Source organism: Magallana gigas, chromosome 2 (genome assembly GCF_963853765.1).
Source record: "Magallana gigas chromosome 2, xbMagGiga1.1, whole genome shotgun sequence".
Classification (NCBI taxonomy): Eukaryota; Metazoa; Mollusca; class Bivalvia; order Ostreida; family Ostreidae; genus Magallana; species Magallana gigas.
The window spans coordinates 50,804,819-50,821,257 of NC_088854.1; the positions used below are offsets into that span (position 1 = coordinate 50,804,819).

At 33.3% G+C, this 16,439-nt stretch overlaps 1 protein-coding gene and 1 long non-coding RNA gene across 2 annotated transcripts; one reads left to right on the top strand and one right to left on the bottom strand.

Annotated features, from left to right (window-relative positions):
- Nucleotides 1-6: 6 nt before the first annotated feature.
- Nucleotides 7-6,729, top strand: LOC105335709 (deleted in malignant brain tumors 1 protein). The gene is made up of 9 exons (XM_011439745.4): nucleotides 7-360; nucleotides 943-1,090; nucleotides 1,335-1,585; nucleotides 3,766-3,931; nucleotides 4,112-4,323; nucleotides 4,469-4,665; nucleotides 4,781-5,172; nucleotides 5,409-5,737; nucleotides 6,114-6,729. Exons 1-9 carry the CDS (start codon nucleotides 303-305, stop codon nucleotides 6,653-6,655), a joined length of 2,295 nt encoding a protein of 764 aa, XP_011438047.3. The 5' UTR covers nucleotides 7-302; the 3' UTR covers nucleotides 6,656-6,729.
- A 4,824-nt stretch (nucleotides 6,730-11,553) lies between these two features.
- Nucleotides 11,554-16,401, bottom strand: LOC105335708 (uncharacterized). Its single transcript, XR_010711302.1, has 3 exons — nucleotides 16,277-16,401; nucleotides 11,875-11,951; nucleotides 11,554-11,729 (listed from the first exon to the last, which is right to left on the bottom strand). It is a non-coding gene; the product is annotated as an uncharacterized lncRNA (long non-coding RNA).
- Between the last annotated feature and the right edge of the window lie 38 nt (nucleotides 16,402-16,439).

The following is a 16,439-nucleotide window of genomic DNA, read 5'->3' on the forward strand; positions in this document are numbered from 1 at the left end:
AAAAATGTGTCGTAATTTCCATCGGGATCGGAGACAAGAACCGTGGGTCGTGCTATTGTTTACATTCGTTACTAAGGTATTGAAACGTGAAAGTGCGTTGACTTTACAATGCTTATGATCATACAACTTTGAGATCCTGACTGGAGGTTTATGTTGGGACTTTTAAATCTTCGTAATGAAATAGAATTTATAAAAGGTTCTGTTTAATGCGCATGTGTAGCACTGTTGACAATTCTGAAAGAGTAGGATTATTGATATGATGTTGCAGCGTGTTTCCGTGTTTTCGTCAAAATATTAACGAGATGTCTGGATATACTATGAGTCTGATACTATTCTTCATCGCTATTTCCATTGTAAAAGGTAAGATTTTCATGTACACATTTATCGAGAACAAGAACGCACATGTTTTCCACCTTGTTTACGGAAGACATAGCCTAATTAATCTTTTATTCAAGATGCGTACATGTATCTTAATCCCGATTACTCATTGATTACTCTCTCTCTCTCTCTCTCTCTCTCTCTCTCTCTCTCTCTCTCCATATACATACAGAATTAAAATGATCGTCTATTACGTTAGTTTGCCTTATGTTGAGTCGATGATGCATTTTTCTAAATATATAGTTCCTACATATAATTATATAAACAGTGTCTGTTACAGTGATATAGGTTTTGTTCAAATATTAATTTGTTATTAACCAACGTTATATGATTATTTTATTTCAATAATAAAACATTTTATGACAACCAATCAACGATTTATAAGTACCCCAAATAAAGAAAATTGAAAAAGGTTATATATACATTTATTTAATTTATCAAAAATATTTCATAGTTGCCTCTGAATCATTGCCTTTTGAATATTTGTGAATCATCGGTTTTTATTAATTATTTATATATTTTTGTTAAATTAATTCTTTTTTTTATTATTATATTAATCAACAGCTCAGGTGAATGTCCGGCTCAGTGGTACCGGAGCCACGGCCAACCAGGGCAGGGTTGAGGTCTTCTATAACGGTACTTGGGGGACGGTGTGTGATGACCAGTTCGACTCGGCGGACGCAGGGGTCGTGTGTAGAATGCTTGGCTTCAAGTAAGTACATTCAATCCCAGATTAAATCCTAAGAATGAAAAAAATCAGACAAAGAATACCTAATCTACTATAAATATTCCTGCTGACCTCATGATTTTATCTCATTTAATGCCATTAATAATTCATTTGAAAAGAACTTGGAAAAGGTACAGTATATATAATTTTAACTTTGAAATGTTTTTAATAACAAATATCGTGTAATACGTACAGCTGTATATTGTGATACGTAATTCGCCTTTCACAGTGAGGGTGGAATAGCTATATTGAACGGCACATTTGGAGAAGGAACAGGCCGGATATGGATGGATGATTTGAACTGTGACGGCACGGAACAATCGCTAGACCAGTGCCAGTTCCTGGGGTGGGGCAACACTAACTGTCGCCACAGTGAGGACGTGGGGGTGCAGTGCCGCACCTCAGGTGTAACGAATGCACCGACAGGTGTCCCAACGACTAGAGCTCCGGCCACTGTTCAGCCCAACAACTGTACAACGAGTAAGTGACATCTGTAATTAAACGTAAGTTAATTAATAACCAATCAAATCACGGTTGTAACTGTACAGCGATTAAGCGTAAGTTAATTAATGACTAATCAAATCACGAGGCTATATACATGTATAACTGTACTGCGAGTAAGTGATTGCTGTTAATATTTGTAAGTTAGTATACATGTAGATATTCATTAACTTAAGGTCAGACGACACGTTCCTCAATTTTAGATAACTTTTTCCAGGAATTTGTTAATAGTTTACTACTACTTTGACAAGCTTTCTTGCAAAAAATTAGGGTACCTTACCAGGCATTTCTGCAAAATACTAGAATATGCAATTTCCTATATAATCTTCTTGAAAATACACTTGAATTGCTGATATAAAAATAAATACATCTACAGCAGAGAAATTCACTAAATTAGAACTATATCTCCGCCGGGGCGGGGCTTTGAACTCACGACCTCTAGAACCTATACGCTTCTGGCAGTGAGCAGCCACGGTTTTAACCACTCGACCATGTACACATATAACCAAATTCAAGTTAAATTTGATCATTTTTAAAGTGATTATAAAATTAATATTTTTTATTGGAACTCTTTATTACGAGGAGATACAAAAAAGATTCTCGAGGAACGTGTCGTCTGACCTTAATTAATTTAATCAAATAACAGATATTACTGTACAAAAGCTCTATTTATCCACAGATTATCTATCCGTGAATGTACTTATTAAATTAATGCATAACAAATAAGAAAAATATTATATAACTGTTCATCGAGGATGTAAAGATACACGGACTACTAGTATATCTAACTGAAAAATTTAATATGCATATTGATACAAAACTAATAAAATAACAAATACAATTGTACAAATTTATCCGCTAATGTTAATAATTCGATGAATTAAATAGATTCTATAACATCTGCAACATCACACGTGTAATCGTAGTACATGTACAGCAACTCCTAGGGATCAACATCAGCTCACGAAATAACTGCTAATGTAAACAAACGTGGCATCAGCATCTAATATTACTATACAATACGTGACATCCATGATTCTTTATATTAACGTAGTTAGTTTTCAGAATGATTTTCCAAAAAAAAAAAACTTGATAACTTTACAATATATATACTTTGCCAGTCTAAGACTGAGATATTGATGTAGTTAGTTAAGGCGTCTATAACATTAATCTGTTGAATCCAACTTAATGACAAAATACTAGAATCACAAACAATACATGTACATTGCGTCCAATACCAGTGATACTTGTTCAGAAATATAACTGCAATCGAGCAATATCAGGCAATATGTGAAAACTCTCGATTTGACTCAATGTAAAATCCCTTCCAACAGTTGTTTTCGATTCAAAATTCATTTCAGATTTTGCGATTTCGATCAAATTATGGGGGGGGGGGGGGGGTTTCATCTCTGATCTGCTAAGCTTCATTTAATTAAGATTGACCCTTCCGTTATTTTATAGTGACATAACTAAATAATCGAAATAGCCAACGGTTTCCAAAATGTCCTTGTTTTATCCACACGGACAATAAATGGATCCGCCTTTTACAAACAATTGAGATTAGTTTGAGCTGTGTTACCAAATTCAACAAAAAACACATCTATAGCATAGTATGAATATCAGTAGCTACAGTAACAAGAGATTTTCTTGTTCCCAAGTTCTATGGATAGTATATACACTGTATCTTTAGTCTAAGTAGAACCGGTTACTGCATTTATTTAACTAAATCGCAAGTAATTCGCATAAACAACCAACACAGCTTGTAAAATAAGTTACCGTATTAGTTGAAATGTAAGTATTTGGCATCTATATTCAGTCAAAAAAAATAATCGTAACATCTCTACAGAAGGACAGCGGAGCAAACAACAAATCAGGTGACCGTACTTCACATGTGTGTGTATATATATTTATACACACACATATGTACGGTCAAAGTTAGATGATTGGATACAGACTGAGTCTTGCTAATCAATGTAGAATTAATGGTTGAAATGTCACATGATATGGAATTGATGTTATAATTTGCCCCTATATACGATGTTATAAAGTTTTCGCCTTGTTGTGTTTCTAAAATCATAAGAAATCCACTGGAGTCGCTATTTCGAATCCCAACTATTAAAATCGAATTCATTGTTTCATTGCAACATCTTTTATGACAGCTCCCTCCACTGTCCCGCAGGAGTGGGACGTTAGGATCGTGGGTCCGGACGACCAGCGGGGCCTGGGGTTTGTGGAGGTGTACCTCAACAACCAGTGGAGTGCCGTCTGTGACGACCTCTGGGGGACAGCCGACGCCCAGGTGGTCTGCAGGAAACTCTGTTTCGAGTAATTGCTAACTTTTATTGAGAGCTATCTAATACCCAGATGAGTGTGCTTGGTGTCTCGAAAAGAAATTGTTTGTGTAAAATTGAAACACTCTTTAATTACATGTGTTATTAATTACATTTGTGTTCACTCAGGCTAATGTACGTACTTGATGTTAGATGTATTTTCTTAATATTTCAGTGCAACAGATGCCCGTGCAGGTTCTCCAATTGAAATCAACTACGTCCGTCAAAACGTAAGTTCTGTGTACGGGCTTGATAATGTTGAATGCCGGGGGACAGAGAACTCTCTCAGAGACTGTACCTACATTTCTGGGGCCAACATTGACTGCAGTGGCTCCGATGAGTATGCCAGCGTTGCATGTACCAAACTAGACAACGCACCACCCATTCGTGAGTCTATTTCTCTTTCTCTTTTGAAATCGTTTTGCTCATTTGACTTAATTCGTCATACCATTATGATACTTCGATGAATATTGGTTTTTTTTTCAATGGTATTGAGAAAATGTTTAATTAGAGTGCATAAATTATTATTCAGCTCCAATTCCAACCCTTGAATGTGATAACGGGAACATTAAGGCTTTATTCAGCCGTGCGAATGATAAAAATTTAGAAGAAAAGTTTATAACCATTTTTGAACCTGTTCCTGGTGCTGTCTGCAATCTCCAAAAGTCAACAGATGCCAATTTTGTGTCAATCAGTATTCCATTTGACGAATGTGGCACAAATGTTAACGTAAGATCGCGTACTGAATAAGACTTTTTTGGAAACACATAGCTTATCATTGTATTTCACAAATATACTTAGTCTATAGTCTTTCACATGTTCTCGAGTATGTCTTGTTTTACAGACCAACGACAGCCATATCATCTATTCCAATGTGATTCGTTATGACTACACATCCACTGAAGGCAACGTCTACAGAGTAAACACGTACAGAGTGGAAGTCTCGTGTGAGTTTCCGCGAGACTTGGACTCGGACAAGGGCATGATTCCTCAAACGGAGAGTGTAACACAGAAAGCCCCCGGAACATTCAACATCAGAATGGACTTCTTCCAAAATAATTCCTTTAACAGCCCAGTATCAGATTTTCCTCTAAATCTGACTTTAGGAGAGTGGCTCAACGTGGCGCTTACGTTGGAAAACGTGGACTCCAACCTTAAACTGGTTGTTCCTGACTGCTTGGCAACGCCCACTTCACAGGAGACTGATCCTACTAATTACCCACTGTTTGAAGATAAGTTAGTGTATTACATAATTGAATAAGGTTAATTCAGATAAAGATATTGAATTTTGATTTTTTTGGATAAATTCTTTAAGTATTCTATATAAAGAAGTCCCAATTTTGTGCTATATTCAGGTGATCAAGACAATTTTGCCACCCCTTTAAAAAAGACGAAAATTATTGAATAATTTGATTGATAGATAATTTATCAAAGCCAAATGTGACTTACCTGACCGATATTTTTTTTTGTAGATGTCAACATGATCCGACCCTTGGGTTTTTTCCGCTAAACTCGACCTCCTTTGGATACCGATACCAAACATTCAAATTTGTGAATTTCGATCAGGTCTTCCTTCACTGTAAAGCCTTCGTTTGTCTGGTGTCCGAGAAAAGCGCCGAATGTGACAGAAGCTGTAACTCGACGACTAACACAACCCCGGCACCATCAGGGCGCAGGCGCCGAGAGGCCATTGTAAGGACATCGTATACAAAACCGATATATCACATTCAGAGTCCGCCGTTGAGCTTCAGTAGGAGAAACGGAGACAATTCAATAATCAGGCAATGGAATGTCACGACTAGTACGTCAACAATTTTGTTCAAATATGAAGACCATAGGCCCTCTCCAGTTTTGTAAATGACGAACGATATATATTTACAAATGTATACCCTCTATACTATAAAGTCAATTTATATTTTGATGATTTAATGATTTTATAGTATAGAGGGTAGACATTTATTAATAGATATCGTTCGTCATTTACAAAATTAGCTGGGTAGCGCATATGATTAAGACTGCTAGAAAAAGGAATTCAATCGATTAATCAGCCATAGTTCTGCTCAAATTTAACCCTTTCCTTTAGTTTACTGGATATAAATGATGTAAGCATATTATTTAAATCTTTATTATCGAGTATATATGATTTTTTATGAGGGTTTTTTATTTTATGAATTTAGGTTCTTTCACAACACCGTTGACAACAAGTAGCTTAAAATCGACGGTGACAACAGCTCGACCAACAACTATGACAACCCAGTCAGCAGAGACAAGAAGTCCCACAACAACAACCCGAACAACAAAATCAGAGACAACTACTAGAGCAACAGATGTACCAACATCAAGACAAGCGACAACGGCACCAACTACTCAGAAATCAACAACAACACAGAGACCGACAACAACAACACAGAGACCGACAACAACAACAACGAAAACAACCGCTCAAAAACCAAAGCCAAATTATACAACTGAAGTTAAAATTGAAAAAGTGACAGTTGTTCCAACAACGCGTGCTAATGTTCCCCCAACTACAAAAAAGACCCAGTCGAGTGGGAATAAGAACAAGTTCTCTGATTACCCTATCTCTTCCGGTCTGTCTGAATCGGGGAACAAATTGTCTAGCTCTAGTGCTCAGAAGAGAATTGACTTGTTTAATTTCATTCTCTGTCAATTTTCATTATTTAATTTATTATATGTGTTTTATGATTGTTATGTTTGATGATGACGGTTTTATTTGCATTGATATTTTTAGGAATAGTTTTGTGATTTGTACATTGAACTTTCTACATTCTATATCCTCTGATTTAGTGGTATTTACCTTTAATTACTGCAGGACAGGTGTTCATTTTCTGGCTAGATTGCTAGCGTATTCTAAGTTTACATCTACGTCCATGCCCAATATACACCGAGTCTTGCTTAGAATCATAATCAAACTTCAGACAAAGCAGAGTTAAGCTTAATACAAATTTTATAAATTATTGTCGTCCTGTTTTAAGAATCTAAACACAAGGCTAAGTTATATAAATGCAAAACATTTGTTCACCAAATACGAAATAAAAATCACAATTATGTCTATTTTAGCCTCGCTCAGTTGATAACTCTGATTTGATTTGAACTTATCTTAACGGTACTAATGTACAACTGGAATAAAACACACGTTTTTTTTAACTTAGATCGTCTTCCTAATCTTTTACGGTAAACCACTAAGGGTTATTTAGTAGGAGTAATCTTTCTTTTTTTTATATATATATATATATATATATATATATATATATATATATATATATATATATATATATATATATATATATATATTGTAATTCATAGCTCTGTAGAAACTGACAGGACTGAAATCTCTACAGGCTCCGTTTATCGATTGAACGAAACATTTATCGACCTAGCTAAGAAAAATCCACGACTGCACGAAAGAATCTTGATGATGTCAGACTCGACCTTCCAATTTAAGACGACTTAGCTTTTCCGTTTATTTAACGCATTGATGTTCATTACCAATGATTTAGTTAATTTTACTTACGACCAATCCATTAATTTATTTAAAGAAGGATATAAATATAAACAATAAAATACTTTCATTGATGATTCATGCGGGTTATAAGCGACCATTGAAGAAGGGCGTGATTTGCTATAATTTTATTTTTTTTATTTATTTATTTTTTGCAATGTTGCCACCTTCATACCGTGCATGAATAACCAGAGGAAGCATTTAATTGTTTGATTTGCGCTTATCATACACACCCAATTTTGCCCCTCCAATTCATAAGAAAAACAAGTGTTTCTATAGAAACTGACAGAGCTGAAATCCTCACGATCCATTTCAGACATTAAATCGATCGGTCGAAAAGAAATCATAGGCAGAGATATAAAAAATATGCGCAAAAAGTGAGATTTAGCGCATTTTCAACAAATCCAATAGGGCCTAAGTACATATTATCTAAACTAAGGACAAATTAAACATTACAGGTATTTACCGGATCGGTGAGATGTGTGCAGAACTGCAGACATTTCATCTGTCTTTTTTTTAAACAGATTTTTTACTGTGTTCTTTTCAGCTTGTTCAACCAGAAATGTTTCTAGTTACTGCATTTTTAATAATCGATCAGTAAATGATTTAGGAAAAAAAGTTTATAGAACATGTATATGCAGCATAAATTAAAAAGTCGTACATCGTTCAAACAATACTGGCAACGGTACTTGCTGAATTAAGACGATACATGTAAATGTATTCGTTATGTTCATTTTTTTTTTTTTTTTTTTTTTTGCTTTCTTGATCAACGCACTATTAGCGTAGATTCCTATTTAAACGCGAGAAATTGATATCGGGAGAAGCGCATTTCGCGAATTTTAAAATCTCGGTTTTTTTTTACATATGTAACCTACATTCAACTATAATAAAAAAATTCGGCATTCGCGATTTTAGGTTCTCGCAATTTGATGGAAACTGCTGAATCGCGGAATTAAGTACTCGCGTAAAACAAGGAATCTACAGTATGTGGTCTGAATAATGATTTACTATCTTTAAAATAAGATTATTTTTTTTATTTGTGATGTAAATATGTTAATATCAATGCGCTGTAAAAAAAAAAAAAAAAAAAAGGTGAAGCTGACACCTAAAATTAATAGCAAATTAATAGCAAAAAATCATAGCCAATTTGGAGCATTGAGCGAATATCGGGAAAAATAGAAATACATGTAGTTAATTAAATTTGTGTGCCAATTAAGTATAATAAGAGATTATTTGAAATTTAAATTAATATATAAGCTCGACAAATCTATATTCATCTCCATTTACCTCAAGAGCCTTTGAATTTATCTAAAAAAACAATTGTGCACGATCAATTTCAAATTCGGTTCCAGGGTCTAAACTATCAGCTCCCCCCCCCCCCCCCCCCAATAAAAAGGCATAGGCGTTAATTTCAAATCAATGACCAAATTATCTTTATTTGTGACCCAATGCAATATAAAAACAAAAATTTAATTCCTGTTCAACAATATGATTTTTCGAACAGAATTTTCGTAGAAAATATTTGTATTCAACTTAGGAAGAAAAAAAAAATAGATAGGTTTGCTGCAAGAGTTATTTCCTGTTGATTGCCGAATTGCAAATGAAGAATGCCAGATTCCATCTTTTACAACCAGTTTAATTTTTCATACTTGGTATTTACAAAAAATTGTTTATTTTTATAGAAATTTTGATAATTCATACGGGTTTCGTTGCATGTTTATCGTACAGGATATTTTTTTTCCCTTAAGAATCAATATTTTCCGAAGATAATAATTTTTCAATAGTTTACGTCATTTTACGGTGGAAACAAAGTCAACGAACACTACATCCAATAAAAATTTCCTTTAAAGTAGGCACATAAAAGCTTTTAAGAAATTGCGCGTTAACCGTTTGCAAAATCCCACAAACCCATTCAGTAATACAACGACAATAACATCTATACCTACCGCAACAAGAACACAAAAACTATATAACCTCAACAAAAATTAATATTTCAACACAGAGACCTACTAAATACTAAATAGGCAACAGCAAGAACATAGAGATCTGCCACATAGACAACAACAACAACGTAGAGACCTGCCACATAGACAACAACAACAACAACGCAGAGACCTGCCAAATAAATCAGCTTTGAAATTCAAACATGTTCCTATATATTTATAAATACAGAGTTTCTCGTCTAAAAGAGGTGTATAGCCTTAAAAATGGCCACAACCATCGAACCCTCTTGGCCACTTACACAAATGTTACAGTTCAAAAACCAACGCCAAATCTGGCAACGACAGTGAAAGTTTACACAATGACAGTTTTTCCAGCACGTGATGACAACTTCGAAATTCAGGGAACCCTATCAAATGTGATCACCCTATCTCTTCCAGTTTGTCTGGTAGAGGCACGAAGCAGCGCAGCGTGGGAAGGGGGATGCCTCCCCCTTCCCACCTTTTTCTCACAGCAAATATTTTTTTTAATTTGCATACGAAAAAAAACGGATTATAAAAGAGCTGTTCCATCCCACTTTTTGAAATTAATAAAATTAATAATTGAAATAACAGAATTAAATCTAAAGGTACATGTATAAAATTGAAGTTCTGAATACAACGCACTGCTCCCCCTCCTTTCTCATTCCCCATCCTACGGATTTTAAATTTTGAACACTCGAGAATTTGGTCTGTATTTGTTAATTGTCGTTTTTAAGTTTTATCTTTTATTATCCATCATTTGATTTGAATTATTTTACTCAAAGTTTAGAATTAAGCAACTGGTAAGTTGGCATTGTACTTCTTTTAAATGGCCCTAGTAAACTTCGGTAGAGGGAAACTTCATCGTTTCGTCTAAATAAGGTTCTTGTGGACAAAAACAATAATTTAAGGAATTCACTTAATTTACATGTACATGAATGAACGAAAAGAAAGACACAGTGATGTTTGATATGTTCAACTGTCAAATATAGTCTTTGGTTGTTAGGCAATTTAAGTGTGGCCATAATTCCAAGAAAAACACGACTTGTCATAAGTTAACTTGATTAAATGTTTATTAAATCAAGATGAAAGGAAAATAAAAATATCATTTTTTGGTTTCATTTTTTTATTATACAAGTTGAATTAGAAATAGTAATCAAAGTTTAGCATCTAACAAGGACTATATTTTTGGCGGAACATTGGCGTATGAAAATATCGCATGCTTTTGCAATTTAGAATTTCTGTAGATTCATGAGTTTATTTATCATTTTTAAAACAATAACATTAATGTTGGATTTTTTAACTCATGTGAACCACTGATATGGTACTTTGGTTTCAAAATGTATTTTTAAATTTGATGTGCCTATCATGTTACATTTCCATAAGCTTTTATTAACCGCTTATTCTATGAAAGGTTTGTGTGAAAAAATCACTTAAATCAGATTTTCTCTCTTACTAAATGGCTGATATATAAGCTTCTCTGTCCATTTATATCTTTGTGTAAGATCTTCACTATGTGTTCTAATAAAAAAATGTTACATTGGAAGCAGAGAAAAATAATTAAAATATCTGCAAAAGTTCAGAAAATTAGAGGAAATGCGGGCTAAGCAATAACAATTTTAGTTTAAATATTTGTTCCAATTAACGTGAGTAGTATGAGCTGATAGACATTCTGATATTTTACGTTTTATTGAAGATTAGAAACGTTATATATTAAACAGATATCTACATAAGTGCAGATAATTACATTTATTCTTCTTATCCTTTTATTTCAGAAAAAAGGAAGTGAACCTAGACCTGACCTGTCATTTGGTTATATGATTTGTTTGACTGTGTACAAAAAATCTGGAATTTTTTTTTTATAAGAAGTATGTCTGATAACGAGAAGACTCCTTCCTTTACGAGTTTTACTTTTTCTGAAATACAATGCAACTTATACCTTCGTGTCCAAATTACCACTAGAGACATCTTTGGATTAAAGGTTATATCGCACAGGTATAAAAAAAAATTGCATTAAAATTAAACTCAAGTAGAATAGCTCAAGAAGCTTAAATCAAACTGATAAATGAAAAATGTTAAACTTTAAAAAAAAAAGAAAAAGGAAATTGTAGCACAGAGGAAATTACTTACTAGTACATCAAAATCAGTTTTGTCATTGACCTATTTCCATCATTCTTGTCTGTGATTTATTGTGTAGGAGAGGAGAGGAGTCTGCTTTAGTGTCTAACCGCTGCTAAGATATCCAATGTACAACGAGTGAAGTGGCATATTCTGTTGAGGAGTTGTAAATTACTATGTTTATAGTAACTCTGAAATGAGATAAGGTTATGCAATAATATGGACATAGTAGAAGTTAAATCTGTTATTTGCATTCGCGTCAGAAGAGTTTTTAACAGTATTTTAAAATCGTAGAGTGATAAATTCTGAATAGCCTTTAAAATATAAACTGCGTACATGGTTTTCAGCTTGAGGTACAATTTCATTGTCTCCCTAATATCCATAGTAATAACTTCATCTTATAATTGCAAATTCTGAAATGAAAAAGAAAAACATACTGTTATCACACAATTAATATTGTTATATATGAAAACCCGAGATTTAAAGGGGCATGGTCACGATTTTGGTTAATTCTCTTTTTCTGTTTTTATTATTTGCCATGCTCTAGGAATGCATTCATGATAATCATATGAAATTTGAGAGTCAGTCGTAGAGTTATAATAAGCAAGATACAGAGCTCACAATTCTTTGTTATGTAAACATGTAAACAAGACTCGTGCCCTGTTTTTGTTTACACAGGTTCAATATACCAGTAAAAAGTCTTTTTCACGCTGATTTGTATATCGTTTTATTCATTTAAGCATAAATAAACTGTTTCTAACCTTTTACACATTCATTTTAGGTCCAAACTGGAATATTCACTTCAACATTCAAAATGTAAACCAAAAGCTTTGTTTACATAGCGAAAAATTTTAAGCTCTGTAACTCGCCTATAGCTAAAAAAATTTTTGGTTGACTACTTAAAATACCTCAATTAAGTTGTATACATTAAAATCGAAAAAATATTTTTCGACAAAAATCGTGACCATGCCCCTTTCAGTCTTGTTGTCATAAATAAAGAACGAGTTATGGTGACAGTTGAAGCAAAATAAACGAGTTTAATATATCTATATTTGGGACGTGTCTACAGCTATATACTTTGATGCCGTATGGCATAGGCGTCAGAACCAGGAGGCTAGGGGCTAAGCCCCCCCCCCCCTACTTTTTTTTGCAAAGTTATATATAACCATAACCGAAGACCATTTTTTTGGGCTTGTCAAGATTTTTGATAAGTCTAGCCCCCCCCCCCACTCCCCTTTCAATTTGCTTCCGACGCCACTCTGTGGTATGTCGTACATCCATACGACATTTCTCATTTCTTTGAAGTTGGTAAAATTATTTAATTTGTTCAAAGGTAAGACAATTCCATGACATTAAACATCCTGTCCAGTAATTAACACAACAGGTTCAATAATAATTTTAAAATATGAAAATAAGAAAGTGGTTTTAGCGAGTGTAAAAATGATGGCATTATATAGAAATGGGAAACTTTTACGAAAAAAATTAATTGCAAGTCATTAAGTTTCTACTGGAATTGCAATATGTGTAGTGTTTATTTCTAGCATTCTTTGTTGTTTAATTGCTCAATATATTTTAATGATATTTTAAAAATATTAGTATTTTAATTATTGTAGAATATAAAAACATGATAACACAATTTAAAACACAGATGGATAACATTTAGGGTAGGCATACAAACAAGTTAATACAAAGTTATATTACTAAATTATATAAATAAAATTATATACATGTAAATGAAAATAATTTACTAGAAATTAAAAAAAAACAGAATAGAAATTTAGGTATACAAAAACATCGCTATAAACCAAATTATCCAATAAAATAGCGATAACAGTTGATTATGTTTGACAAATTTTATCACAGCCACTCCACTGACAAGGTTGACCTGTTCTTGTTTGGAGAGTTGGATATCCTTAAGATGAGTCAACATATGGAAGTGCACTAATGAACAGAGTCATCTTTGTTACCGTTATCGTTCAAACAAGGTATGGGGCAAACATGAATAACTTTGTTTACATAGCAAAGAATTGTAAGCTCTGTATTTCGCCTATAACTCAAAAATGTGGTTGCCTATTAAAATACCTCAAAAAAGTTGTATACATAAAAATCGAAAAATTATATTTTTGGACAAAAATCGTGACCATGCCTCTTTAAGTCAGTCTTGTTGTCATAAATAAAAAACGAGTTGAAGGAAAATAACATGGTCTAAACGTGTTTAATATATGTTTGTGGCGTGTCTACAGCTATATACTTTGATGCCGTGTGTGGCATATATGTCAGAACCAGGAGGCTAGGGGCTTAGCCCCCCCCCCCCCCTCTACTTTTTTTTTGCAATGTTATATATAACCATAACCGAAGACCAATTTGTTTGGCTTGTCCAGATTTTTGATAAGTTTAGCCCCCCACTTTCAATTTGCTTCCGACGCCACTCTGTGGTATGCCGTACATCTATAGAATTTTTCATGACATTTCTCATTTCTTTGAAGTTTGCAAAATTATTTAATTTGTTCAAATATGAAAATAAGAGAGTGGTTTTAGCGAGCGTAAATGATGACATTATAAAGAAATGGGAAACTTTTACAAAAGTTTTTAATTGCATGTCATTAAGTTTCTACTGGAATTGCAATATGTGTAGTGTTTGATTTCAGGCATTCTTTGATTGTTTTTTAATTGCTCAATATATCTTAATGGTATTTAAAAATATTAGTATTCTAATTATTGTAGAATATAAAAACATGATAACACAATGAAAAACACATATGAATAACATTTAGGGTAGACATACAAACAAGTTAATACAAAGTTATATTACTAAATTATATAAATAAAATTATATAAATGAAAATAATTCACTAGAAATGAAAAAAAAAACCAGAATAGAAATTTTAGCTATACAAAAAAATCACTATAAGCCAAATTATCCAATAAAATAGCGATAACAGTTGATTATGTTTGACAATGTTTATCACAGCCACTCCACTGACAAGGTTGACCTGCTCTTGTTTGGAGAGTTGGATATCCTTAAGATGAGTCAACATATGGAAGTGCACTAATGAACAGAGTCACCTTTGTTTCCGTTATCTTTCATACAAGGTATGGGGCAAACATGAGTAACTTGATAGATAAATAATGCATTGTAACATTAACCTCAAAATAAAATCAAAGTACTGAAGTACTGGCGGAAGTTGATTTAATCAGTTATTAATTATTTTAGAATTCAAGGATTTGTAATTTCGCATGGCAAGTGCTTTCTTAGCTTCATTTGAATAATTACGCACATTTTTTCTGAAATGAACTCTCGGGCCTTTCCTACAAGATTTCAAGCTATAGCCGGAAACCCCACAAGAATCACATTGTGTGATATTTAAAGATAAATTTAACACCATCAAACCTAAAGATGCATTAATTTTCAGTAATCGAAATATTTATCGAAAATTGTATCCAAGCAATTTTAAACAAAGAAATTATAAGTCTTGTCTAATCAGTATTGGTTTTATCTTTTATTTGATGATATTCCATTCATTCCAAACGCTACAACTGTAAATATATGGGCGTTTTGGTAATATAATCGAACTATGGCGTAGGAATACATACGAATACAAAAATATCTAAATTGTTCGTACTATATACAATATTACTACTTTCAAGGTATTTATAAATAAGTTTATTTGAAGAAAACAGTGCTTCTAAATACATCGATTACATTGTATCTTCAAAAAACTAATCTTATCAGCTTATCAGCGGTAATGATTTGTGCTTAGGTTGAGACACTGTTTCACTTCCGTTTTACCGATGTAACTGCAGAGCAGAGTTGATTAAAATCAACTTCCAATAAACGATTGAAGAAGTCGGAAAAGTCGGAAGGCAAGATTAAGATTGTTTAAAATTAATGACATACCCCAATGCGTCATCGAAAAAAACCCAATACTGATAATCTAAACAAAACATACTTGGTTTGTTTTAACGATCTATCTAGATATTCTTTAAAATACCTTATTGTGAATTGTCTCCCTTTTTGTGTTTATATGTTTTAGGGTAAATTGTCATTCTAAATTCCAAAACAAGTTCGTAAGCAACGTTTGGAATGCAGAATAAATAAATAACGACTTTTAAACATTTACCGATATTCAATGTACTAAGTTTAATGAACTAGAATGTATTCCCTCACAAAGTGTTTAAAGGATCACCGGGATATAATCTTGGTTGGTCACGTGATCAAATCCCATGAAGACGAAAGTCTTTTCAGAGGAATTGATCACATACCAATCCAATCATATTGAAGTGATATTGTATGCCAAAACACAACACCCACCTCCGCCCCGTCTGGGGCTTGGACTCACAACCTCTGGAACCCACTCTCCTTGCAGTTAGCGTCCATCGCGCTAATTACTCGACCATATAGGCAAGACACACACAGATATCATATGTTCGTGAAGCAAACGAGAGTTGCATTCACAGCTCTCAGTAAAATACACATAACCCATTTCGGAAACGTTTGATATATTGCAATAGTATCCATGTATTGGACAGTTCTACTGCAACATTCATGACAACGAATACTGAAATTGCCTGTTCAAGAAACTTTAGCTGACATCTTTGACACAAATATGCAAATAAATTTTGATAATAAAATGTATAATATAATACATTTGTACAACAACGTTTTAAAATTTTCATATTTGAATTATCAAATTACAGCAAACTAAGAGCAATATTTAAAGTAAAAAGAAATATTTACGTATAAACAGTGTATTCTGAGAAGCCTGTAGTATATGATCCATCGGCGCCCACTTTCCAGTACTTGTTTGAGCTTGCCCTAACGGATAGGGGATAAATCGCTCTTGTTTCAAACCGTTACTAAGAAAGTACAAGATAGTGCGTCAGCACATAATTCAGAAATC